Source organism: Corvus cornix, chromosome 17 (genome assembly GCF_000738735.6).
Source record: "Corvus cornix cornix isolate S_Up_H32 chromosome 17, ASM73873v5, whole genome shotgun sequence".
Taxonomy (NCBI): Eukaryota; Metazoa; Chordata; class Aves; order Passeriformes; family Corvidae; genus Corvus; species Corvus cornix.
Window position 1 is genome coordinate 9,800,798 of NC_046346.1, and position 27,827 is coordinate 9,828,624.

The 27,827-nt window shown below is 50.6% G+C and overlaps 1 protein-coding gene across 5 annotated transcripts; it reads right to left on the reverse strand.

Annotated features, from left to right (window-relative positions):
- Positions 1 to 2,441: 2,441 nt before the first annotated feature.
- On the reverse strand, positions 2,442 to 27,709 carry FKBP15 (FKBP prolyl isomerase family member 15). Of its 5 annotated transcripts, none has more exons than XM_039561817.1 (30): positions 27,572 to 27,709; positions 26,205 to 26,314; positions 25,820 to 25,904; positions 25,195 to 25,264; positions 24,019 to 24,093; positions 22,879 to 22,977; positions 22,363 to 22,512; positions 21,606 to 21,674; positions 20,564 to 20,707; positions 19,990 to 20,135; positions 18,934 to 18,982; positions 18,100 to 18,219; positions 17,771 to 17,864; positions 16,988 to 17,091; positions 16,254 to 16,347; positions 15,408 to 15,517; positions 14,920 to 15,030; positions 14,211 to 14,305; positions 13,520 to 13,622; positions 11,792 to 11,824; positions 10,113 to 10,284; positions 9,116 to 9,252; positions 8,641 to 8,796; positions 8,079 to 8,231; positions 7,664 to 7,756; positions 7,127 to 7,237; positions 6,211 to 6,318; positions 5,292 to 6,022; positions 4,782 to 4,872; positions 2,442 to 4,154 (listed from the first exon to the last, which is right to left on the reverse strand). In XM_039561817.1, the coding sequence occupies exons 1-30, from the start codon at positions 27,622 to 27,624 to the stop codon at positions 4,080 to 4,082; spliced, it is 3,741 nt and encodes a 1,246-aa protein (XP_039417751.1). In that variant the 5' UTR covers positions 27,625 to 27,709; the 3' UTR covers positions 2,442 to 4,079. The 5 variants fall into 5 exon arrangements, with proteins under 5 accessions (XP_039417751.1, XP_039417752.1, XP_039417750.1 ...); XM_039561818.1 differs by having other exon boundaries at positions 8,079 to 8,216; positions 25,820 to 25,907; XM_039561816.1 differs by having other exon boundaries at positions 25,820 to 25,907.
- Between the last annotated feature and the right edge of the window lie 118 nt (positions 27,710 to 27,827).

The window sequence follows — 27,827 nt, forward strand, 5'->3', positions numbered from 1 at the left end:
ATCGCTGTGGGACACGTGTGTGGCCTCATGGAGGTGGCCTGTGCCCAGCACCCCGTGCCACCAGTGTCCTGGGGACGTGCCACAGCACCAGGGCCGGTGCCTCGGGAACATCCTGGGGCTGTTTCCAGCCTCTGTTTTCACGTTTTGCTGCTGCTGCACATCAGAGCAGGCAGGTCCTGTCTGGGGAAGGGCAAGGGGCTGCACCAGGAGCAGCCAGTGCTTGGGATGGAGGAGGGGAGCCCTGGCGGAGGTGCCTAAATGAGGCCAGGAAAGGTCGTGGAAAGGGTCACGCACCCTCAATCCTCCCCGTTCCCCCTCGGCATTCCCTGGGATCGGGGAGGAGGAGGGAGTCACAAGCCCTGGCCGGGGAGATGAGGCACGGCGAGGAGCAGGGAGAGTGGATCCCAGCCCCCAAAGAGCCCCCCTGCGCCCCCCCCTCCCCGGGGCAGTCAGGGACCACACGGGCACCACAGGGGAGCGGCCGGAGAGGGAGGAGAGTCCCAAGGGCTGCCCCGACACCTGGTCAGCAGCAGCGATGCTGCAACACCTCCTCCATCCCCTGTGCCCCGCTTCCATCCCACCGCCCCGGCACCACCTCCCTCCCAGCCGGTGGCCGCCGGGCCGTGCTGGGGGTGGTAATGAGTGACAGGAGCTCAGGGCAAGGTCAGCTCCGGGACAGTGCCCGTAAAGAGGTGCCAGCGCTTCCCGGAGCGTCGGCAGTGCCGGGCTGTCCTTCCTGGCCAGGGCCACCTCCTGCACCGGGTGGCAAACAGACCCCAGGGCTGGTGGGAAATGGGTGCACGACGGGGCTGCTGTCCCCACTGCTGGCCTGGTCCTGAAGTAAATTAACTATAGAAACTGTGCTTGGGAAGTATTAAGAATATAATGGATTTGGAAAGGGAAAAGGGAAAGAGCAGCAGGTGTTTTAGGGGCAGCAGCCCTGCGATGGAGGAGGAGCGTTCCCTGTGCCGCTCCAGCGCCCGCCGGGCACCCTGAGGCCAGGCTGAAGTTCAGGGTGGGGCGGCCGCCCGGGCCCCTCTCCCCTCCCCGGGCTCGGCCATCGCCGCCCCCCGCCTTCAAAAGCGGCCGGGCCAGGCCGTGCCCGCGGAGCGCCGATGGCAGCGGGGCCCGAGCCCAGCCGGGAGTGCGGCATCTGCTACGAGGCGTACTGGGGTGCCGGGGGGGACCGCCAGCAGCTGCCCTGCCGCCACTCGCTGTGCCGCCGCTGCCTCCGCAGGCTCGTGTGTCGCGCTGCCAGCGTGGCCTTCGTCAGCTGCCCCCTTCTGCAGGATGGTGACGCTGCTGCCCGAGCTGGCCCCGGCGGCTCCCGAGCTGACACCGGACCCGGGGACCCCGCGTGGGGAGCGGCAGGAGAACGGCGGCGGTGCCCCCCCCGGACCCCGGCCAGGGCTCGTCGCGCTCCGTGGCCGCGCTGTGCTCGTCCCACGCTCCCGTGTTCACCGTGAGCAGCTCGGTGTCCCCCTGCGGCCTCCGCCGCGGCTCCGAGGCCCACCACGCCTTCCTGCTGGGGCTGCTGGGCCGGGGGCTGCTGCTGGACACGCAGCCCCCGCTGGCCTCCATGGAGAACCTGCGCCTCGGCTTCGCCGCCGGCATCCTCGTGCTCATCGTCTCCACCTTCTTCCTGCTCGTCTTCCTCAAGTAGGTCCGGATGGCGAAGGGGGGCTCCCATCCCACCCCACCCCACCCCACCCCACCCCAGCGGATGGACCCGGTGGTGGGTCAGGGACATCTCGGGCCGTGGACACCTCGGTGGGCAGGGACACGGCCACGGCCAGGGCTCAGCACCGGCCTGGATGCAGCCCTGGGGCCCGCAGGACGCTCGGCTGCCCCGCACGAGAGCCCCCGGCCATCAGACTCTTTAAAAATTAACTTATTGCAGCGCTTCCCCCCCCCGGGGTCCGGCTGTGCTCACGCTCCATCCCGCATGGCCCCGGCACAGCTCGGTGGGAGGCGCCGCCCGGGGCCAGCGTCGCTTCCCGGTGTCGCAGGCCCAGGGACCGGAACGCTCCCCGCCTGCGCCTCGGTGCAGCCCCGCCGGCAGCGAGGCCGGGCTCAGAGGGGACGGGAGAGTCCCGCAGTGCTGCCCTGGGGGCGAAGCTGTTCCAAGGCAACCCAGAGCCCTTTCCCGGGAGGAGGCAGCCGGGTCGGGCTCAGCCCCTCAGGGACACGAGACATTAAAGCCAGACATGGGCCCAGCTCCGTGTCCTGGTGGTGTTTTGTGGGTCCGTGAGCCTCGGCAGGCAGGGCAGGGGCTGAGCACCAGGGCCAGGATGGAGAAGGGGGTCCTCTCCTTCCCAGCCCCCAGCAACACCCCCTGGGGCACAGTCTCAGCAAAGTCCTGCGTGATTCACCCACCTCTGGGTCAGAACTCCGCACCCGGGGACAGGCCAGACTAAAGTAAAGCCACTGCAAGCAAAAAATACAGGTGTAATTGCACTTTATTTTCCGAGAAGTGAAATGCGAATCCCTCAGGGTGTCTATGGGTAACAGGGAACAAGAAGTGGAACTTGTTAGTAGGAGCAGTGATGTCCCCTGGGACACTGATGGACGGGTCCAGAGGCCACATCAGGGCCCAGACACTCAGAGCAGCACAAGGACCCTCAGAAAATCCAGTTTCAAACACCCTCATGTTCAGCACTGAGTAACTCCCAGGACAGCCCTGCTCAGGTCACCCTGCCTGGCAGCAGGGCAGCTGTCACAGGCTTTAGTCTCTGCCCCACTTTCAGCTGCATTTGGCAAGCTGTGGCACGGAGGGTGTGGCACAGGGACCTGCCACGCACCCCAACAGGATCACCCAGTGCTCTTTTGGGTGTTTTCCTCCCAAGGAATCAGCATTAGGGGAACACAAATCTAATTCCAATTAGAGATGGTAAAGACAGGTGTAGAAACTAAACCAGAGAATTAAGATAATTAGTTAAAGTTCTTTCCATTTAGGAAGGGTTTATTTGTTTTAAAGACTTCTGGGGTAAAATTGTGTTAGTGCCCAGGAGTGGAGAATAAAAGTGCCTTAAGAGCCCCAGGCTGTTTGCCCAGCTCTGTCCTCACTCCTTTCCCCTCCTGGTCCCCTCAGAGTGCAGGGTGACACCCCAAACTGCCCAGCCCAGCCCAGCCTGGGGCTTGTGTCCCACCCCCCTGTACAGTTTAACTTGGGCTGGGATGGTCACACCTTAGCAGCAGCAGAGCCAAAGGCAGGGGAGCAGGGCTGGGCTGAGGGGAAGGACTTCCCAAACAAGCAGCACATCCCAGAGCTGCTGCTCCCACAGGGAAACACAGCCCAGCAAAAACCACCTCAGCTCTGGGCACAGGAGAGGAGCTGCCCGTGAGTGTCTGAGTAACACAGCAGGGATTGGGCTCCTTGCACCCAGCACAGCTGCTACAGCCCTGCCTTAACAGAGGCCCAGGGTCCAGCAGCACCCCAGGTCCAGCAGCACCTCTGCCCCAGCTCTGAGTCGGTGCCCACCTGAACCACCTCAGCCCCTGGGGCTCCCCAAGCTGCTTGTGCAGAGCCAGGGGCTCACAAGAAACACCTGACTGGGAGTCCTGGGGGAATCTGCAGTAGCAGACAGAATCGCCCTCTGACTCAGACACAGCAGGGAAAGGGTGCCAGGTCCCTGGGAGCCACCCTGGGGACTAAGAGAAATACTCCAAGGATTTCTTCACTGGGGAAGGAGGTTTTAGATTCATTTTTTAACAGGCTGTTGCCACTGCAGGGTCCTGCCAGATTCACTCTACTGAAGTTCTTCATCAAGTTCCTATTTGCATAAAGTTTGAGGTTAATGAATCCAGGGCTCAGGGGAGGGGGACAGTGGTGGGATGTGCTGTGGGACTGGGTGGCTCCTGCACTCAGCCCAAGCCCAGAGTGTTTGGCAGCTCAGAGCAATGGGGTTGAGCACCCACAGGTGCAAAAGGAGCCCCCCTGCTGCCAGCCCCCATCCATCTGCAGGACAAGAGCCCAGGAAGTCCCTGGTCATTCCCAATGTCCCACATGTGCAGCTTGCCAAGGGCTCAGAGCACAGGAAGAGGCCATGCCCAGAGGAGAGGGCTCAGCAGCCACATCTTCATCCCAGCCAGTCCAGGTCATCGTCGTCATCGTCACCAAAGAGCGGCGCGGGAGGGGGACGCCCCTTCATGCTCTGCAAGCCACACCAGAGGGAAACTGCTCAGCCCCAGCAGCTTCCTGGGATGTCATAATCACAACACAAACTGCTCTGAAATCTCTGCCAGCTTTGAGGAGCTGGGAACAAGAAGCCTCATTACCCCAGCTTTTATTTCTCATGTGATGTCTTAAGTGTTTAGATTAGGTTTAGATTAGATACCAGGAAAAATTCTTGATGGAAAGGAATTTAAAGCATTGGCCCACTCCAAGCATTCAAAAGTGGGTGAATGTGGCACTTGAGGACATGGTTCAATGGTGAATGGTGCTACATGGATGGTTGGATGTGATCTTAAAGGTCTTCTCCAACCTTAAGGATTCTGTGGTTCTATGATTCCAGGAGCTGCTTACAGGCTGAAGGGGATTGGAGAGGGGCCAGACACTAAAACCCTTCAATTAAACCTGGCAAGTCCCACTGATTTCATGCCAGCAGGAGTCTGCCACAACTCCCTCAGCCCAGCCAGCCCCGTCACCACCCCAGACACTCCTGATGTACACAGGGAATGGATGGGAAGCTCTCAGCTCAGCCAGGCCCCCAGTGCCACAGGGAGGATTTTACAGACAAGCTACAGACCCAGAAAAAAGCCCCAAATACCCAAATACATACCACTTCCTCCTCATCCTCCTCTTCAGAGGGAACTTGAGGCTTCAGTGGTTTAGGAGATGCCGTTTCAAAGAAGTTGTCATCCTCAAAGAGGCTGCAAGGAGATAAAGAATGAACAGCTCGCTCTCAGAGGGTGGGATTTGCTTTTCCAAGTTCTGTCACAGAGAGATGGCAAAGCCCTGTCACTGGGGGAAACCTCTGTGGCAGGTACTGTTCAGCAGTGCAGGGCAATTCTGGGACCTGGCAGGCACCAGGAGCAGACTGTACAGGAACTGCACACTCCCCTGGGAATGTCCTCCACTGCCTCCCCCAGACACCAGGCTGCTCTGGGGCTGTTCCCAGTGGAATGTGCCCTGGGCAGCCTGGTCTGTGCCAGGTCCTGGCTGGTGCCACCCAATGCCAGCACTGTGAGGGGGCTGCAGCCCCCCAGCCTGTGCTGTCCTGCAGCAGGGACACACCTGGCCCAGCCTCTGGGCCTGCTGCTGCCCCAGGCAGCCCAGCACCACCCCTCACCTGGAATCCGTGTGCCTGGGGCTGGAGCTCAGTTCCTGCAATCCTGGAGCTCCTCCCAGGACAGCTGAGCCTGGCTGTGCTGTGCTGGACACTGAGGCAGCTCCATCCCATGGATCTGTGCCACTCCCATTCTCCCCATTTAAGGGAGGAGGCTCTAAACCTCCCCCAGCCTCCTCTGCCTTCTGCTCCACAGCTGGATGTGCTGGAAGCATTGCCTCATCCACTGCTCCTGGCTTGGCTTCTGGAACAGAAGGTTCTGCAGCCTCTGCCTGCAAAGGCACTGCAGAGGGACCATGCTCTGGGTCAGCTTCCCTGATGGGAACACTCTCCAGCCTCTGCTGCAGCCCAGGAACAGCCTGTCCTGCAAGTACAGGCCCCTTCTCTGGATCCGGGCTGGATTCAGCTGTGGGAGGGAGATGCTCCTCCTGAACTTTCTCTTCTTCTGTGACCCCACTGCTCTGTGTCCCCTGCTCCTCCTCAGGAGCTCTGGGGCTGGCAGGGTGAGGAGCAGCCTGGCCTTCCTGCTCAGACTCCAGGGAGTCTCTGGCTGCTTCCCCAGGCTCAGCTGGTGGTGCAGTGCTCTGTGCTGGGCTGTGCTGCAGGGGCTCTTCGTGCTCAGTCTTTGCTCCAGGTGACCCCTCTTGTCTCCCTGCTCCTGTGCCAGATTCCCCATTTTCTCTGCCATGGTCTGGCTTCTCCTGCTGCCTGTTGAGCAGCTGCAGTGTCACAGTCTGGAAAAGGGAGTGAGAGAACACAGGTTATACCCTAAATACAAACCATCACAGATCCCTGCATCATCTCCTCCTACCAGGCTGCTTTGCCACCCACAACAAATTCTCCCTCAGTTATTTCAGTCTCACAGCACAGATTTGAGGTTTTAGCCCAAGGCTTTCTCTCTCTTCCCTGACCCCTGTCATACCTTGATAGTGTTCATGACAACCCCCAGGACTGTCCTGCCACTGTACATCTCATCCAGCTCAAATTCACCCCGAAGAGACTGAAATACACCATTCATTATCTTCTTGACCTGCAAAAGGGCAAGACAGGAAACAGATACAATTCATTGGCATGTGACACTGCACTCAACATCAGGCACTTCTCCAGGGGAAGGAACAATAAATCTAAACACAAAAAGGTGGTTTTTCAAATAATCCACTTTTCAAACCAGAAATCCTCACAAGATCAGGCCACCTTAATTCAGAACCAGTCCACGTGCACCAAACTCATCCCTCCAAACTAAGGCAGGCTGCACAAAGCCAAGGCAGACTGGCACTTCTTACTTACTTTAGTTTTTAAATCTAAACCTCAAATCTAGAGTTTTAACAACAACAGATAAAAGTCAGGCAACAAAGAGGGCAAGAGGAAGATGGAGAGGCTGTTTACAAGGGATGGAGGGACAGGACAAGGGGGAATGGCTTCCCACTGCCAGAGGGCAGGGTTAGCCGGGATATTGGGAAGGAAATGTTCCCTGGGAGGTGGGCAGGCCCTGGCACAGGGTGCCCAGAGCAGCTGGGGCTGCCCCTGGATCCCTGGCAGTGCCCAAGGCCAGGCTGGACATTGGGGCTTGGAGCAGCCTGGGACAGTGGGAGGTGTCCTGGCCCATGGCAGGGGTGGAACTGGATGGGCTTTAAGGTCTCTTCCAACCCAAACCATCCTGTGTGACTGTAATTCTAGGTTAAGATCCCATCCTTTCTTCCTCTGTGGACTGTTACTACAAACACAGTGCTCTGTGGAGAAAATTCTATTTTTCCTTCTTATGTCAGTTCAAAGAGAAATAATTCAAGGTACATCCATTTGCTTAGGAAGGAGAAGTACTGGGGAGTCATCAAGCTCACTTGCTCAGTGAAGTCTGCAGGGGAAGATCCATCCTGATCCTGCTGCAGGTCTCGGATCCGTTCCTCGTAGCGAGCCTTCAGCACCAGCACGTCTGCCTGCAGGGCTGAGTACTGCCAAGGGAAACCCACCCTCCTCAGAGCAGCTCCTCACACCAGAGCCTCCCCTCGAGGGGTGAGCTGGGGAGGGTTCAAACTCTGAGTGGAGTTTTAAGCAGAGCTCTGATAGTGTCACAAAAGACTTGGCTGAAAGCAATGGCAGCAGAATAAGGACACCCAGCCCAGCCTGGGAGAGTCACAGTTGTGTCACCAGCTCCTCAAGTGCCACCAAGAATGGAGGGGGGCGGGTGCAGCATCACTGAGATCCCAGTGAAATGAGGCCTGGGTCTCATTATTTGGCCTGTTCTGGTTTGCTGGAAACCCCATGAAATTGTCCTTCCCTACCATATTCTGCAACTCCCATCCTCATTATTGTGGACTAGCCAGAGGCTGGTGTTCCCTGCACTCCAGTTTCCCATCCAGCTGCTGTTATTCCTTTACCTTCTCTTGGATAGGTTCCAGTTCCTCCAAACGTTGCTGAACCTCAGACAATTTTTGCTCCTCTGCTTTTTTCGAGTGTTTGAGAGCCGTGAGCTGAAACACAAGAACCAGAGCAGGTACAGCCCCTGGCAGTGTCACCCACTCCAAACAGCCTCTGCTCACAAGCAGCTGCTCAGGACAGCGCAGACAAGTGGAAGTTGTAGCTGTTGCTGTAGTTCAGCCTTGTCAGCACCTTGGCTCTCCCTCCTCCATAAACCCACCAACCCAACAGAACAAGTGCACATTCTGATGGCTGAGATCAAGCTCCACAACAGGCACGAAATTAGAAAGTCAAGCCCCAGTAAGGTGGAGAAGACTGTTGGTAACAGCTACTGGTATTCAGTGCCCACTAGAGCAATGAAGAACAGCCCTTTACCTTCTCTTCCAGCTGGGCCACCTGGTGCTGCAGGGAGTCCCTCTGCTCACACAGCTCCTGGCACTGCCGGACGTGCTGCTCCTTGGCTGAGGCCAGGGCACGCTCACATTTGGCTTCACACTGGGACTCCAGCTCTGCCTGGATCAGTGACAGCTGTAAGAGACCACCAGGAACACACACACACGATCTGTGTTTGCACAAGAGGTGAAAGCCCGGGGCTGGACACCCACACAGAGTGCAGCACAGTGGCTGCCACCAGCTCCTGCCCACACCTCTCACTTCAGCTCCAGCCACAACCCCCAAGCTGGCCAGAAGGTCTGGTTAAGATTTCAGACCTCTTGGCATATTTCTAAACAACCTTTCACTCCTCAGAAGTCCATATTCTTCTCTCTACTACAAGCTCAATCTGGTTCCTCTGCTTTCCTCAGTTTGACACTAACCCACAAATTCAAGCAGGTAACGCTTCCACTCTTCCCCTACTCGAGCCTCTTCACATTATTTCCCATGTGGAGGTTGCCACAAGCCCTCCAGACCTGGAGCAGCAGCTCCCCTGACTCCTCACCTGCTCTGCTGCTGCCTGGTCAGTCGAGGTCCGGGCCTTTTTCAGGAGCTGCCGGAGCTTGTCCAGCTCCTGCTGGTACGACCTGCGAATTTCTTCCATCTCTTCCTCTGCCTGAGCTCTCTCTGAGAGGGATTTCTTCTTCCTCTCTGCAAGATTCTGCAGGACAGAACATGACACAGAATAGGCCAGTCTGCACCAAAGCAGCTTCTCTCCCTCAAGCAGACAGAGCTGCTTTGGGCAGGGAACTTCATCACCTGAAATCAAGCTGAGGTTGTCTCAGGGAAGGTTGACACATTACTGGGTAAGACATTAAATAAATAAATAAAACCCACATAAGCACAAAGACCCACCAGCTTGCAGATGAGTCAAGCTTTACTTAACTTATATATTTAAAAGCAAGAACCTTTGGTTAGCCTTGGGTTAACCTTCAGTAAACAACTGAAACCTCCAGCTCTGCTGCTGGCACTGCACATACCCTTTCCAGAGTCTCCTTCTCCACTCTCAGGTCTGTCAGCTCTTCCTCCAGTGCTGCAATCTTCATATCCAGCTGTTTGCGGCTCTGCTTCTCAGCCTTGAACCTGCTCTGAGTGTCCTGAGAGGCTTCTTGGAGCTCTGCAAACAAACCCCCACAGTTCCCTGTGGCTTTGGGTGCAACTCCCACTGCAGGGGAGCACATTTTGGGGCTGATAGGGAGGAACAGCGTCTCCTACACAGTGCAGCCAACAACTCTGCTTGTGCCTGCAGTGGGGACTGGATTTATCAAGAGCAGCCTGTTCCAATCCTTTACAACCATTTCTGTGAAGACATTTTCCCTAATATCCAACCTAAATTTCCCCTGGCCCAGCCTGAGGCTGTTCCCTCTCCTCCTGTCCCTGTTCCCTGCGAGCAGAGCCCGACCCCCCCCGGCTGCCCCCTCCTGTCAGGGACTTGTGCAGAGCCACAAGGTCCCCCCTGAGCCTCCTTTGCTCCAGGCTGAGCCCCTTTCCCAGCTCCCTCAGCTGCTCCTGGGGCTCCAGACCCTTCCCCAGCTCCATTCCCTTCCCTGGAGTTGCTCCAGCCCCTCAGTGACTTTCTTGTCGTGAGGAGCCCAGAACTGACCCCAGGATTCAGGGTGGGACCACACCAGTGCCCAGCACAGAGGAATGTGGCCATAAAACACCTCAGCTTTTAACTTTCCATCCACTGGGACATCTCTGGCTGCTCTACAGGATGTTGGACAGAAAAGCCAAGAGATTGTTCTACAAAAGGCATCCCTGTAACAGGATGATTTTGTTTGTAGAGTCATCCCACTTTGCCTTTAGTGGTGACAAGGATGCACATCCTTCAGACATTTCAGTGCATCCATATCCCTCTTCCATCCCCTGTGACTGATCCTAGTGAAAGCAGGAAGGTACCCCAGAAGACAGGAAAAACCTATGACTGATAGAAGAGCCATGAAGGAGCTCTCAGGGGACGGGCAGGAGCAGCCTCACCTGCCACCTGTGCCTGCAGCTTGTTGAGCTGTGCCTCCTGTCTCTCTGCATCCTGCACAGCACAGGAGAGCTGCTTCCTCAGGTCCATCTCCTTCTTCTGGTGGGCAGTGAGCTCCAGCTGCAGCTGGGAAACCTGGGCTGTGGCAGCTGCCAGCTCCTCTGCAACTTTGGCCTGGAGCACAAAATGGAGCAGGGAAAAAAGGGAAGCTTGAGGAAGCAGCAGAATTATTCTCTCAGGAAGAGCTGGAAAAGGGCTGGAGGCCCTATCAGGGAAGACATCTCCAAATTGAAAAGGCAGCATGACTTTTTTGCCATGTCACTTTTGTCCAGACTGACCAGAAAGCTGCCCGAGGCCACCAACAACCTCATCACCACATCAGTTCAACCCAGTGAGATTTCCTGGAAAGGTTAAAGGTGTTTAAGCCTGGTACCAGTGCCTGGTGGCTCTACTCAGTTTTCAGGCTATGAAAACATCTATTTGAGTAAAAAGCCTGGGCTCCAACATTTAATTGTCTTCCATAAGCTTACAAATCACTGAAGAGCCACTTAAAACACAGGCTTGTCCCAGCCAAAAGAGCACCTTGTCCCCAGAGCACACAGCACGAGGTCACCTCAGCTGCCCATGGGCAAGGCTGGCATTCCCCAGCAGTTCTCAGTCATTTGTGGACCTGTTTGGATTTAGGATTGCTGAGAGTCAGTGACTCAGCTAAAACCAGGCACTAGCACAGCTTGTTAGACACCTTGTAAACAACGTTAGCAGGGGCTCAAGGCATCAAGACTGACACAAAGTCCCGTTCCCAGTCTTGTTGAGTGACACACAAATTTCAGAGGATGCTCTGCAAAGACAGAACTTGCACAGGGAATCCCTGAACAGCTTCCACACCTCTGCCTGTCTTGAGATTCCCAACAGACTTTTCACATTCTTGTAACAGGTGAGTTCAGGGGAACTGGATTTTCTCTCTGCTTTATCCCCCCTAAAAGAATTCCCTCCACACTAGGACCAACACTTTGTGGCAGAGAAGAGGTGTGAGCAAAATTGTTCCAACTACGGTGAGGATGAGGATGTGCTGACCTGGAGGGCTGGGATACCACACCACTCATTTTAAAGAGGAGGCAGCATTTCAGAGAGTGGCCAAAACCAGATCTGCTTTCCTCTTATGTTTCCATAAATGTCCCACTGCTCTACTAACCCCTGGCATGCTAAAACCAAACCCCATGGCATAGCTAAAGACACCTAAAGGTTATTTTAATCCTGGCCTCTGTCTTTAATGGCAAAGAAAGAAAACAAAAATAGGAAATCCTACAGCAGGAAGTGTTACTAGACAGAAGTTTCTACAGAGGATGCTTCATGTCCACAGGTCAGCTCCAGCCTCCAGCTTTCAGGCACCAAGAATCCAGGGTGACCTGTACCTGCTCTGACAGTGATCCTGTTCTCCCATGGGGAGTGGAACAAGCAGCAATGTGAGAGAATTCTTGGAAAAGGCTCCCCAAGAAAGAGGGGGCCGGTGGGGAGACACTGCCAGTTACGAAGCCCTTTCCCCAGTGAAGGATCTGTGCTAATTCAAGCTCTGAGACAATTCTTTTCATGCCAATCAGTTTCTAGTTCAAGAGGAAGCTGGGCTGGCACTACCTAGGGCACAACCATCTACCACCTACACAGTCAGCAGACACTGCCTCACCTGGTCCCAGCCCCGATCCACTGGCAGCATGTGCTGGGAAGAGAAAGCAGCGACAGGAAACAGGAAGGGTTAAGAATACAACTTGAAAGGCAGAGGCATTCATCAGCAGAAAAGCAAAATGCTTCACAGCAGGAGCCTAAGGCATGCCAGAGAAGCCTTTAAATTACTCCAAGAACTGTAAAAGCTCAGACAGGAAAAGGGAGTGAAGCCTGATGTAAAAGAAAGACACTAAAGGTATCCTTAGGGTATGTCACACACCAGAGGTGGGAGCAGTCCTGGGTGTGACCTGCACTGGAGAGGTGGGGAATTACTGATGGTACACAGAGCCTTCACCTAAAGCCTGTGGGCCAAGGATCCATAACCCAAAAGCAGTGAGTTACCAACACCTCAGTGATCCTGCCTACAACCAAATAAATGCTGGGTCCCTATCTGTGTGTAAACCGTGGATAAAACAGCTTCCAGTTCTCTTCCCTGGATTTGTCTGTCCCTGGGGATTCAGTGACTGCAGTCCCAGGGCAAGCTGGGTTAGATAAAGGGAAGAGGAAGGAATACCAGCCTTCATATTTACAGCCATTACTCTCCCAGAACCAGGGGAAATCTCCCAGTGCAAGTCAGGGCTTTGCTGGAACAGCCTGAAGCCTGCTCCTGTAACATCAACCCTGGGCAGCGACTGCTCAGTCAGTGGGGTCCTGCTGAAGATGAGGCCCAAGAGACTCCTGAGGATCTTCTACCTCCACAACATGATTCCTCCCCAAGTTATTTACTGCACCAGCAGGATGCTGTCCTCACTGAGAGAAAGGAATTTAATTTCTTATTTCAGTCTGACTTATTCCTGGTTAGAATCTCTCACACTCCTACATATTATGGGTATACAACCTGGGCTGGGGGTGGAAAACCAGCCCCCTTCCCCGTCTGCTCTCACCACCATCAGCCATTCACTGCTCTGCTCTTTACCACACTTTGGAAAGCTGCAGTTTTGGTCAGTTTTAGGTGCACCAAGTTACGGTTCTCATGCAGAGGAAGCATTTGTCACCTCCCATTTGAACTGGAAAGAGACACAGCTCAGCAGGAGAGCACAGTGCAAGGCTGAACTTGGTGTAATTTAAGAAGCCAGTGCTTGAGAAAGCAGAGCAGGCACCATGCAATGGCAGAGCCAGGGCAGCACACCTGGGCTAGGCTGGCCTGCAGGGATGGTTCAGGATATGCAGCCATGCATAAACACACTGCACTGGTTTAAAGCTATTTCCCAACAGTCCCTCTCCCAAAAGCACAACGTGTTACTGGGAGAAACAAACAGCTTTTGATTAGCATTAAAACAAGCACAAAAGTGCAATGAAGAAACTCCAGTAGGAAATAATTATTCTTCACTCTATGTCAGTTCAATAGGAGGAATTAAACTCTTCTGGAACTATCAGTGCAACTAAATAACTGAAGTATTTCCAGCTTAAAAGCCCTGTGATACACAATTCCTCAACACATTGGCCACATGCCTACTCAGTTAAAAAATAACTCAGTCACTTTCCTACAAGATAAGAACATTAAAATTATGACAGCATGAAATGGTTATATCCTCTGTGATGCTTTTGTCATGAAAGCCATCAAAACATTCCATTTTTTTCTCAAAACAAAGTTCAGAACTGCAGTTGCCTTCTAAGAAAACTGCCTTGACTAACAAGGCTTCAGCATCTTTTAATGCAACAACCCTGGCTTTGTTCATGCCACCATTACCTTCTCCTGCTCTGCATGCAACACTCTTGCCTGTGTGCTCTCGTTTGTTGTCTGCAGGGAGTGGTTCCTCTGCTCCATCAGCAGGTTACTCTGCTCCACGTACCTGTGAACAGGGAGACCCCGTGAGCATTCCTGGGAACACAGGGCTTGGAGCCAAGGCCTCAGACAGAAAAGGGGACATTTCAAAGCACAGAAGCTCTCTGTGGAACTCATGGCAAGTCCCAGACAATTCTGCAGGATGTGCTGATCTCAGAGGGGTGGGAGAGCTGTGCCTGGCACAGCAGAGATTTTATCAGCTCGGGTAGGTGCTTTACCTCTCTGAAAACGTCTCATGTTCCAAGAGTTTTGATAACTTGGTATCAGCTGAACTTCACCAAGGATACCACATCCCCTACAATTTCTTCAACCTCACTAAAAAGCCAGCAAAATTAAAGCAACTCCCAGAAGCAGGGCAAGTGTGCTCGAGAACAGCATGAGGGATTTGTTCCCCTTTTACACATTCATGCTTACTGTAAATCAGAGTTTTGGGGATAAGCCCTGCAAAGAGGGGGTGGGGGGAATCCCACACTTTTAATACCTTAGAAAAAAATTTAAAATATCAGAATATGGCTCTCTCCTAACAAACACCCCTCAGTTAGGCCCAAGTGTAAGATGGAGAGTCTGGAAATGCAGTGAGGCTCCCACCCCTTACCTCTGGTTGCGCTCAATCAACTCACTGATCTTCTCATTCTGCTCCTCAATCCGACTGCTCTTCTCAAATATCTCCTGCTTCAGTCTCTCATTCTCCTAAAGCACAGCTCAGCATGAGTATTCAGCTTACTCAGATTTCCTTGCAGCAGCTGTTAAACCTTTGTTTTGCACAGCTGCAGGACAATGGTGAGGCTCGTCCCTCCTGTGCTAACAGCCCAGGAAGGCACCGTGCCACGTTTAGCAGATCCTGGCACAGGACAGTGGCTGCCAAATCACATTCTAGAAAATATTGTGTCTGGTTGACTTTTTTACCCACAACCCCCAAGTTTTTAAATCTGCTGCTTAGAAAGGCTTCAAAGCATAAAAGTAAGTAGTGAATACCAGAAGCAGGTGGTTTTTACAACATGGTACTTCAGCTGTGAAGCTGTTCTGCAGGAGGCTGGGGGTTAAATCCATAACTGTTTGAGAAGTTGAACTTCTCCCACACGAACCTTTTGCCAAGGCCTATCAAATACCAACAAATCCAGCTCAGAAAGTACCCAAACCCCAAAGTATTGAGAACAGCTTTTTGGAGGGGGAAAGAGGGCTGGGAATCATAAGTCTCATCCTCATCCTGGCCAAACAAAAACAGAACCCATGGGTGGATGGACATTTGCTCTCATTAGGGATAACACTCTGAGCCCCAGCTCCTGATGGAAGTGAGAGCTCACCTGGATGATGCGCTGGATATTGCTCATGATCATGGAGGCTTCCATGGTGACAGAGGAGATGCCAGGCAGCAGGGAGCTGTTAGCAGTGTTTTGCTTCTTCAGCTCCTCCACCTGCAGGGATAAGCCATTCTTAAGCCATTTGCAATGAATTTACGGGTGCAGGTATGAGTCAGACATGTGCAAAGGGGCACTTCACTGTTCCTTCTGCTCAGCTGCAGGGAACAGGCTACTGAATCAAGCTAGACTCCTCCCAGGGCAGGGAATCCCTCCAAACAATGCAGCACATGATATTCAAGACAGTAAGATAGCACCTTTCCCCAAGCCTAAGCTTGGCTTTCTCACAGTAGCTGAAATGCTGCCACTTCAACATGTGATCATATTGGAATTTTGCTCATTTACTGTATCACTTAAACTTAATGCAGGCATTTAAACAGAGCCAACTGCTCTCAGCACACCTGGAGAGCAGGAATGACAGGAGCAGGCCATACCTTGGCAGCCAGGTGATCCATTTTATCCACGACTTTGCTCACAGCCAGTCGGATTTCAGTGTTGTGCTGCCGAGCTTCTGTCATCAAAAAGGAAGTGACATCTCCAGGTGCTTGAAGGGAAAGGAGAGAGATTTATAGCAACAAGGGGAAATATCTGCACACAGACACAGCAAAAGCGTGGCAGCATGAAGCCTGCCACCAGGAAAGCCACTCTCTGCCCAGAAATAAAAGGGATGTGGTATTTGGAAAACTAAAAATGTAGGTATTTCCCAAATAACCTCAGCAGGCAGGCTGATGAGTACAGGAAATTCTGGAGCCACGTGACAGCTCAGCTCAACAAGAGCAAAGCCCCCAGAGCAGCAGAGGTACAATCAAAGCAGAGGCACAATCAAACCACAGCAATGAAGGTCAGCTTCTGAAACTGCACTGAAAAAACAGGCTCAGCTACACTCAAGACTTCACCAACTGTGATGACTTCAATGGTTCTTTAAATGCCTTTAGTCCTTTCTGGCTTATGCCTTTTACACTTCAATTCTTTCCTTGGCTGGTAGGAGCTGGTTACTTTTACAGTTTTATTTATAACTGGAAACACCAGCTACCAAATTCCTTTAGTAATACCCAGTCTTGGGAAGACCCAGAAATTCCAGCCCCTTTCCCACTGCACAAATCTCCTTAAGGTAAGAAAGAGATGGATATTTATTGGGAAGTGTTTGCCCCTATTTGCTATTAAAAAATAAACATTTGTGAAACAGCAAAGTGCTGCCACAGCTAATAAATCATCATCACCAACAGTTTTCTGCAGGAATTGCAGCCCTCTGAGAAGCAGAGGCTTCTTTTAAAACATACCTTGGTAAGGAGCAGGATACATCTGACCCACAGGCTGGAGCTGAGAAGCAGATGCAGCAGTTTGGGGGTAAGCAAATGCCACTCCTGGATATGCCTTGCAGGACAAGTTCAATAGGTTAGAATGTGTTTTGCTATGTCCCCATGTCCTCACAGTTTCACTTTTTTTTTAAGCCCAAGAGCAAGGATGATGTTTGGAAAGAAAAAAAACCCCAAGAATTGAGGAGCTGGAAAGTCAAAATACACAACAGTCATTGTGAAAGGAAAATAATACTCTTCTTTTGAGGCTTAGTTAGTTCCCATCTTCACTCAAATTTAAGCAAAACCATGTTACCCTACATTTGTGAGAGTCAGAGATCAGTACATGAACAGCACCCTCGGAAGTTATGCTAATTTGAACACAAGGTTATTGCCTAAAAAGGGCTCAAAAAGCACAACACAGTTTAATTGCAATTCTACTGCTCATTGCTCAAGTACTTGGAAGCTTTTATGGTATCCAGTACAAAACCAGGTATTAACAAAGCCTGGTTCATCCTTAGTTTAAGGAACATAAACAGAAAATAAGCCCTTTCTGAATGAATTTGATAGGCATGTGATGAAAACCTGAGAATGCCAAAGAGTCACAGGAAACAGCCTGGAATTCTCATCCTTATGTTAAAGTCCTTGCTCCAAGCAATGGAGAAGACTCAGGAGAAAGGACAAAAGTGCCAATATTCTCCTTGATTTCATTTTGGTACCTGAAAGCCCTGTGCTCCTCCAGGCAGAGCTGAATGGGGCTGGATCGTTGCAGGAATTAAAGCAGCAGAAGATACTGAGGGTGCAGCACCAGATGCTTGAGGTACTGAAAAGGAAGAAATAAATTCAGCATGCCATAAAGCAGCTCGAAAGAATTTAATTCACCCAGTGTGAAATGGCAAAAAAAAAGAAAAAAAAATCACTAAATAGACAAAAGTTTAACAAAAGCCTGTCTGCAACCTCATGAAATGAAATTCAGTCAAGAAAAGAGTAACCTTTCTTAGAAATCCCACTTCTAGCTACACTTAAACAACCTCTTTTCATTCAGCAGAGACAGCTCTGAAGTTTATTGACACAAGGTGACTGACTCCAAAGTCTGCTCAGCTGACCATCAGCTGATGTGACCATTCCATCATGGGAAGACACATCCAGCCCTGCAGAGCTGCCAGCCCTCTGCTGCCTTTCACTTGGATTTCCATCATTCCTAAAAGCTGCTGTTCACTGGGAAAGGATTCATAGCATTCCATTTACATATCCCATGTCCTGCACATCTCAGTGCCCAGTGACAGAACAGCTCAGGCACAGTGGCTGCTTTTCCTCAAGCACAAGACCCCAATGAAGAAACACTCCAAGGATTCAGTCTTGTGCTTCATGGATTAGTGGCTTGTGGATCAGCAAGCCTTATAAGAAGCTTTCAGTTCACATTTCGGTTCCTGGAAGGAATCCTCCATTTCCACAGCCCTCATGGAGTGGAATGGGAGTGCAGCAGCTCCCCAGCACGTTACCTTGTGTGGACACTGTGGGCAGCACTGCCTGAGCTGGCTGGGAGGGTCTGCTTGAAGCCAGTGGCTGTGTTGTCCCTCTCAGAGTATTTGGATCCTAAAAAAATATTTCTGCATGTTACAAGATACACCAAAGAACAAACCAACAGCCTGAGCCCAAGGTCACTTGAGACAAGGTGCTAACCCATGAACCCAATTGGAACCTTTCTGACCCAGAACCAGAGCAGACTTTCCCTGGACAAGGGGAGAGCCACTGCTACAGATTCCACTTTAAGCAACCCCCAGTGCAGGAAAAGCAGTGCAAGAGTCACCCTGCTGTGACCAACTGGTACCTCTATTTCCGAGTCACTGGAGTCCAGCTGACTCCCTGCTGTCCCAGCAAGGAAAGGCAGCATGGGCTGTCCCATTCTGGCCATCCGAGAAATCAGCTTTGCCTTTGCTACATCTGGGTTCTAAAAGAAACATTTAGTTACTTTCCCTTTGTCTCAGCCCAGGCTTTTGAGGTATTACAAACACTTCTAAATCTCTGACTTCATTTTGACTCAATTTTTCAATGACTGGGTGAAAATCTACTTTTCAAGCACACAAGCAGCACCAGGATTTGCTAATCTGGCTTGTTTTAGATATCCTCCTTCTGGGATGACAGTGCTGTCATCACAGAGAAAAATCTATCCCTGCACAAAACACCAACAAGAAAATGTGTGAGTTCAGGAAGCTGCTTAGCAGCTTTTTCTGTCTGGAAGCACACACACAAAGTCTTCTCATGCAGCTATATAAACTTATCCTGAATGTCCCAATTCCTTTGTCATCTATTTTAAATTTGTCCATTTATCTCAAAAGTAGCCTTGTGAACATCCACATCGTCAAAGTCACTTTGCATTTAAGAGTGGCAACTGGGATTGAGATTCCTGTGGTCCTGGTAATCACAGAATCATTAAGGTTGGAAAAGACCCTTAAGGTCATAGAGTCCAAGCATTAATCATCAAGTCCAACCATTAATTCCTTCAATTAATAGGGCCAAAACAAGGCCCTAAGCTGCTGTAAGGTGAACATTCCAGTGTCTTGCTTGCATGATGCTCACTTTATCTTCAGCAGTAGCCAATGCTAAGGTGAAAACAAATCCACTTCCCTACTCAGGCTTCAAATTAGGAAAAGCCAGCACTTACTGCGAGCTGCTCACTGATGGAGTTGGACTTGGCCCGAACAGCTGGCTCCCTGCAAAGCCAAACAGGTGTGGAGATTAACCAGGAGGAAATTCAGGAGCCAACATTCTGGATTAATAAATACCATTAAATACCCCTCTCCTTAGGAAAGCTGTTTTCTTACACCATGAGCATTTCTTTTAGCCTACACTGCTGGGAGATTTTTGCAGTGTTATCCATAGATATGTTCACGACATCACTGTGGCAACAGGGGATTATAGAAAGATGATTTTGTTGATTGCTGTAATGACCACATTCTGCTACAAACAATTTTAGCCAAGTCCAATAACAAACTATTTATGGCAACAAGAGCAGCACTTACTTGGACTCCCTAAAAAGGCTGGCTGACCCATTTAATTTAAGGAGCAGAACACACCATTGTTAAGGTTGGGAAATACATCTAAGTTTGAATCACCAAACACTAACCCAGCATCAGCACATTCACCACTAAACCCCATCCCCAAGTGCCACATTTGCATTTTTTGAAGCCTCCAGGGATGGTAACTCCACCCTGGGCAGCCTGTGCCAATTGCCTGACCACTCTGTCAGTGAAGGTTTTCCTAACATCCAACATAAACCTCTCCTGGAGTAACTTAAGAGGCGATTTCCTCTCCCCAGTCACTTGTTACCTGGGAAAAGAACCCGACCCCACCTGGCTACACCCTCTTTTCAGGGAGTTGTAGAGACTGAGAAGGTCCAAAGTGATGACAACAATGCCAGCTGAGATGAGACAGCTGTTAGAGCAGCACCCACACAGCTCAATCCCATGGGATCTCAGGAATGCTGGAGAGGAATCACTTCCTTCACTGGAGCCCATTCCAGCTGCTTTAATCTGGAAGCCAGCACTCAAGCAGAAAATTCCAGCAAGTCCTGTTAGCAAGCACTGCTCTGCCACATGGAGGGCACTGAGCTGGCACACAGAGGCCCCACATTTGCCGAATGCTGTGTTAGTGCAGCACTGTGCTGATGGGCATCCCCACCCTTAACACAGAAAGCTGTTTAAACCATGCTGCTTCTTACCCAGGCTTTGGAGGGATGGTGGAGGGAGGCAGTAAACCCGTGTCTGAGGAGAAGCCATCTGAGCTGGGAACTGGAGAAGGTGCAGGGGACTCCCTCGAACTGACACTCAGCCCATCCGAAGCAGAGCACTCCTTTGCCAGCTTCACCTTAAAAAGCAGGTAGCAAAAAACACGTTGTTTTTCTGGGTTCCTGTAAAAATTTTCATCAATTTGTTTATTTGTGATGCCACTCCCCGTGGAGCTCCTGCACTTCAAGGAAAAGCAGCCAATTCATTCAGAGCTGGAGAAGCTGAATCTTTACACCCTCTCATTCCTCCCACAGTATTTTTTTTTCCCAAGTGACTCACAAATGAGACAACTAAAAAGTCCCAAGACAGTTACAACAGACAAACAGCCTTGAGGGATTTTCTGGGTTTAGGGGTCTGCTTTGGGTTTGTTTGTTTGTTTTAATTAAAGATATATATCTTGCTGAGGTTTCTAATAGCTTCTGAGCTGGAGTCCTCACACTGAGAGCTGGTTCCCACCTTGCAGTCACAAAAGAGATGTAAACCAAACATTTGGCAGGAAACACTCACCCGCCTGACTTCCACCTCAAACACCAACGTGGAGTCTGGAGGGACACGACCAGCCACGCCCTGAGCCCCGTAGGCCCAGGCTGGGGGAATGATGAGGAACCTTCGCCCCCCTTTCTTCATGCCCAGCATTCCTTCTTCCCAGCCCTTTGGTTTGCAGAGGCAACAGAAGAGAAAGCAACAGCTGGATCAGTGACATTAGTTTAATTCAGAGAGATAGAGAGAGATCCTTGCAAAATCCTGTTTCTTTTCAGTGAGCAGCACTAAACCTTTGTCTTGCCACGAATCATGACAGCCAGTTGTAAATTCCAGTGTTAACTTAAGAATAAAGATGCAGCTCCACCACAGAGTTGTGGCCTCACTCAGCAGTCTGGGGAAGAACTGCGTTCCAAAGAGATCTGAATTGCTCTGGTTAGATTGACAAAGCACCCAAAGAAAATAGTTGTAACGAGGGACGTGAAGTCAGAGCAATGCAAACTTCCCAAGGGATGCCAGCACTGAACCAGATGGCTTTAACAGCCTGGTAAAATTAGTAAGATACAGGATAAAATAAATAAAATAGACCAGGATAAAATAAATAAAATAGACAAATAGCACATGTTCAATAAAGGACAACTTGTAACAGATCATACATTAATTACTCAGGTCATGGAAGTGCCCTGAACAAAAGCATCTCTGGCTCAAACCCTGATTTTATGGGATAATATCACACCACCCAGACGAAAAATTAGTTCCTTTAGAAACAGAGGTCCCCAAGAACAAGGGAATGGACTAAGTGGCTTCCAGAAAAACAAAGACAATAAAACCCCAGCTCCTGAAAACAGGAAGTTTTCTTTTTCCCAGAGAGGACAACTCCTGTCTAACACTGGTGTTGAAAAGGAGACTGGGCTCTATTGCACAAACGAAGAAGGAAAAGCTTGAATGAGTCACTGAGTGTTTGCTAATAAATGGAACAGAAATAGCACATATGAATCCTGAACAAGATCTGCAGTAATTCAAAGCTCTGAGACTTCAATTATTATAATGAAAGTGCCAGAAGTTGTACCTTGATGACCTTTCCAGATCCCAGCTTCAGTCGTAGCAGCTTGTCTTTGTTAACATTAGAGTCAAACACCTGCAGAGTTGAACAAGAACACAGAATACATGGACTTCCCAACTGTTTCAAGATTCTGAACACTACTTTACACATTCCATAAACTCCTAGAACCTCTGGTTAAATGCTATTTCCCATCCCACTACTACCAAAATTAATTCTGAGCCATAAGACAGAGCTTTAGTCCACTTCCTCAAGTACAATTTCATGGAGACTCAGATTTTAGACCTGCTTTAGGACAGGACTGGGCCAGCAAAACATAACATTAAATATTCGTGTGTGAGAGTGCCTAGGAAGTTTAAAAGTATTTCAGTCACCTCCCCTGAACAGTAATAGAATAGAAACATTAAGGTTGGAAAAGCTCTCTGATATTACCAAGCCAAACCATTCCCCCAGCACTGCCATGCTCATCACCAAACCATGTCTCAAGCACCACATGCAGATGGTTCTTGAACACTTCCAGGGATGGTGACTCCTCTGCTGCCCTGGGCAGCCTGTGCCAATGCTCAACAACCCTTTCAGTGAGGAAATTTTTTTGTAATGTGTCAGAATCCCTTAATATTCTATAGGCAATACATATGACCCCACCTACAGTGCCATAAATGCCCAAAATACACCTTTAACATCAACACCAGAACTATGCCAGATGTGCAAGTTCCTTCCAAGGACTGTCCAACTCAGCATTAGGAGGTGGCAGAAATGTCTTTACCTGTCCAAGCCCGTTGTTCTGGAACAGCCACCCCGTGTAGGCAACCTCCAGGGAGTCTCCTCCTTCCACTCCCTGCCCTTCTCCAAGGAGGAGATCCTGGCAGAGGACTGAGTCCAGTGCTGGGGAGCTGTTGCATTTGGCAATGCACACCTGCAGAGGGAAAGCCTGGCAGTGTCTCTGGCCCTTAATGGACAAGTTCCACTCATTAATCTGATGCATTCCTTGCTGTGCTGATCGAGCCCCCATTAGAAACGCACTCCCAGGGCATTCCATGTCTCCTTGTGCTGAATTTTGCTGATTAAACACCCTCTGCTCTACAGTACTTGAGAACCAACAGGCTCCCTGCCTGGAAGAGATTTGTTTTAATGAACAAAACTCAGGGCAGGCTCCTCTCAGCTCTGTCTCCATCACAGTTATGCAGACACTCAAAGCTGAACTCCAATGAAAATAAAACTTGACTTGCCCCTGTTGTAAACAAGCCATCAAGAACTGCCTGGCCCAGAGGTGAGCAGTTACCTGCTTACTGAAATCCACTGCTGCCTTTTCTGACTCAAACATGATGGACCAGTTCTGCCTCTGATCATCATAGAACGTGCTGTAATTGTTGGGCTGAACCTGTGGGAAAGGAAATCAGTCCTATCTTAGGCATTAAGGGATGCATTCCACATCCCACATCCAAAAGCAGCTTAAAATAAGAGCTCCTGAAATTAAGCAGGAAGAACCCTGCTGTTCTACTGCCCAAGTTCAGAATTTGCTTTTATTTATGTGCTCATTATAATGGAAGAATTATTATAACTCAAATACTTGAGCAAATATTAAGCTCTTCCTAGATGCTGCAATTCACACAGGAAGGTGAAACATTCCAGAAACTTCCTTGAAGTCTGGTTCTTTAATATATACTGAGAATTTTTAAGTGTAAATAATTTACATTTCATAATTTATTCTATTTAGACTTCCAGAATCAATTGGAGAAGTCACTTCTTCCTCACTTCTAAAAACCCACGTCACCAGAAGTGACTACATAACCCATTAATTTTTCAAGAACGTGCTTATAAAACTAGAGAGCAAGGTCTAAGCTGGGACAGAAATTTCATTATTTTGGAGTGAAATTTCTATCCATCATACCAAAAAATTTGAAGAAGAACAGCAAACCAGCACATCAATGTTCTGTAGAACTGGCAGAAACCAACGTCCTGAGAGATCCCATTTTAGGGCTTACAATGTTCCAGATTGTTCTCAACAGCAGGAAAATGCTGAGTGTCAATTTTCTGAGAGAAAACACTTCCTTGCTGTCATTTCCTCCTGCTTACTCAGTTGTATTCTCTCAGACACTTAATTAGAAATTCTCAGCAGAAGGAATTTTGCTGGTTTTATCCATCACAGGGCTGCAAACCCCAAAACACCTCTGTGAGCACAGGTAATCCTTTACCTCCTACAGGGGCCTTGGTTTGGAAATCTCCTGAGGAGGTGCTCTGCAAAAGGCAGCTGTCAGGGCCTCTTGTGCAATACATGAGGAGAACAGTCACTGGGACACCTCCTGCTCGGTCACTCAGATGTTTGATCTCAAAGGTTACAAACCAAGGCTTCAGGAAGAATTTCAGAGCCAACCCTGTGTTTGCTGTGATCAACAAATGCTTTTCTAAGCCAGAGCCTCACCGTGAGCACGAAGCCTGGATGGATCCTTGCAGAGGTGATCTGTTGCTGCTGACTGATGTAAAGGAGGATCCTGTACTGGATTCCACAAGGAATTGGACAGGGAAAAAGAACAGAAACTCTAAATGTCTTCAATTCTAAGGTGCTTTGTCACACACAAATAGCGAGCCTGAGGCTCGGTATTTATTTGTCAAATATACCACAGCAAAAATACTTAACAGAGTTTTGTGACACCTATTAAAACTGGCTTATTCTCAAGGGTTTTATTTAACTGCAGTAACCAAGCAAGTCAAACTCATTGGTTTGTAATAAGCAACACACTTTAACTAATTCCACATTTTTCACAGTTCCAGTGGGAAAAGATGGTGCACTAACCCTCCCAGATACAGAACTCACCACACACGGCATAAAACCATCACAGAGTCATTTAGGTTGGAACAGACATCAAAAATCCTTCCTCCAGCACTTCCAAGGTCACCACTGACCCACGTCCCCAGGTACCACATCCACATGGCTTTTAAACCCCTCCAGGGATGGGGACTCCACCACTGCCCTGGGCAGCTGTGCCAATGCCTGACCACGCTTTTGGGAAAGACATTTCCCCAATACCCAGCCTCAAGATGTCTGTGTGTGTAATCTTTTTTCTTTGCATAAGCCCATTAACGTGTAACAGACTGAGTTGGAGGGAGCTTTCCTAGTACTAAACAACACAGATATGATATTTATTGACATATCTGGCTCTACTAAACGTAATCTATTAAGGAAATGTGTTTTCCTTTGTGCACCTGCACTGCTGGCACAACGTGGCACAGCTCAGTGGTGAGCTGGGAGTAACCCACTAACTGCTCCCAGCTGGATGTGGTATCTCACAGCCTGAGGAAGGCTGCTTCAGCTTCCTCCTGCACTCCCTGTCCTCCCCAGCTCGCCCAGAACAACACAGCTCAACACTTCCCAGATCACTGACTCAGGAATTTAGTTACCAAACTAAGATCTATTTTATTCTTGCCAAAGCAGAAGCAACTTAGTGAGACATGAATCAGGACTTGGGGAATATGAAACATCACAGATGCCAGCATCAAGGATAGATGAGAGTTTTCAAAGTAGCTTTCAAACACACCAATTTACTGGGCATACCAGTGAGCCCTCAGCATGAGAGTTAGAGAAGGAAGTGTTTCTCACCTCTTTGGCAGCGTGGTTCCCCACGACAGCTGCTCCATACTTGCCTTGCTTCAAGTACTGCCCATTTGTACTGGAAGATAAAGGAGACATTCAGCTGCAGAACTGTCCCTAACTCAGAATTCTTTAGAGTTCAGGTCCCTTTCCTCAGGCCTAAAATGTCAGGCAGCCTCGCTTAGCTTAGAGACATTCCTGCTTGCCCACAAGCAAGAGCACACATTGTGGAGTGAATTGAAAACTGCTCTCACAGGTCCAGGGCAGAAGAGTTCTTCCATGATGGCAGCATCAGACAGGCAGTTTTAGTGCTCTCACTCTGCTCATGCCTCAATTCTCAAATGCATGAGCCACAGGCCCCTGACAGAACCACCTGAAGCAGTGCACATACCAGCCCAGCAACAGCTCCCAGCAACAGCCAAACCCACAGCTTGCTCTTTATCTCAGAACTGCCTTACCCAGAGCTGCAGCGCAGTAACTGAAACTGTTCTCGAGCAGAAGCTTCCACTCGCAGCATTTCTACCATGCAGGTATGTCTGAAAACAACTGTCTCTTCCCATTTAGCCAAAAAAAAAAAAATTTCCCCTCTGGGATTAGGGACACAGAGTGCACCAGGTCAGCAGAAGTCACTTACTATCGATACGCGAGCACCGCGGTGGCCACCAACACCGAGGGGGCTCCTGAGGCTGCCGGGGCCACGGGCGCCTTCTGGGCCTGGCCTGCTGGGGACAGAGATCAGAACATCTGTCAGAGGCACAGAACTGGCCAGTGGGACCACCACAACACGTTCCTTCCCCTGAGAAAAAATAACTCCAGAAGGAAATCACAAAAAAACCCCAAAGACTTGTGTTCAAAAATTACCAAATCAATTTGAAAATGCAGGTGTAGGAGGGCACTGGAGGACAACATCGCTGAGGAAAGCTCAGGGAATGATTTGCTCTGCTGCTCTTCACAAGGGGCCTTGCTCTCATCACACACACGTGCTGCTGTGTTCCCCACTCTCAAGCCCCGTTACTCACCAGCTGCTGTTTGACCCTTCTTGGGCTGCTTTGGCGCAGTGAACTGGAAGAATTCATTTCCCGGGCTTGAGACTGTTTGATCCAGGCCAAACAGGGAGGCTAATCTGGCTCTAGAAAGGGAAATAAAACCATTTAGCCTCATTTAAAACAGGCATTATAGATAATGAACACCCTTAATTAGAAGTTATATCAAAGTGTTTATCATCACTTTGGAAGTTAACAAAGGGCTGCAGGTTAAGTTGCTCTATGCTAATTAACCATTTAGCTTTGAATAGGAAGAACTTGTAGATGAAGAGGTTGGGAAAGTGGTACCATTGTGTTTCATTTCCTCAAAAATCGACTGAAGGTTTAAGAACTGAAACTACTCAGAAAAGAAGGTACTTTGAAGCAATGACTAGAACTAGCTTCACATAAAATAGTTGATTCTTAAAATACCCTCCCAAAAAAATGTGACAGAGAAACTACACATTCAGCTCCTGAAGTTTTTTTTCTTTAATTGTCCAGGAAACACATCCTCCCATTAAGTTTTAAGAGGGCAGAAGCTCTCCCAGCTAAGGGCAGAGGGTTTAATGCTGGAGGTTATTCCTTCAGGATATGATATTTGCAATTTCACTGCTTCAAGGCCAGTTAGGCTCAGCTATGCCTGGTATCACGGGACAAGGGAATAATTCAAACAAATGATGACACCACTGTCAGTGAGTCTGCTTTAAAAAATAACTAAACTTTCTAAAAAGAAAGAGGATTAGTTTATAAGAACTGCTAAAGAGAAGCTCCTGGAAGGGGGTGGGGAGTACACAGAGCTGGAATCGCGGCTCTTGGAGCGGCAGCAAGTCAGCGATACAAAAACCTGAATGTGCTTACACACAGACACGATCCAAGTGGAACCCTGGTGAAGAGCCTGGGAGGAGCCACCAGTGGTCGAACAGCCCCAAAGCGGCACTTCAGGGACCTCCCGCCCACTCCTTGTCTAAGTGAAAACACCGGGACCCCGGGGCGGTTCCGCCTCCCCCTGCGGGAGGAGCTCCCCGAGCAAAGCGGGGCCGGGGGTCCCCGGGCGGGGTCTCAAACCCCAGACCCCCTGCCCCGGGCACACCGGAGGCCCCTCCGAGCCCCGCCGGCAGCCGGACCCCTCCCGGGCTGCCCCTACGCCGCTCCCACAGCGGGACAGGAGAGGGGCACTGCCCCGGCGGCACTCCCAGTCACAGGAGGGCAGCCCCGGCCGCGGGCCCGGCTGCACGGGAGGCGGCCTGCCCGCCCCTCACCGCCGCGGGCCTTCACCGGAGCCGGGGCCACGGCCCCGCGGCCTGCCAGGGCCGCCACGCCCTCCCGGTGACGGGGAAGGGTCCCGCCGCGCCCCGGGCGCTCACCCGCTGGCCGGGGACAGGAAATCGGCGTCGTCCTCCTCGGCCGCCGCGAACATCACCAGCGAGCACCGGGGCGGGCGGACGGACGGACGGGCGGGCGGGCGGGCGCTTCACGGCCCGGAGGCACCGGCACGGGGCGGGGGCCGGGCCTCAGCGGACACGTCACAGGGGGCGGGGCTTCAGTAGCACCGCGGGGAGCGGGGCCGGCGGGGCGGGGCCGTGGCTTGGCGGGAGCGAAGAGGCGGGGCTTGGATGACGC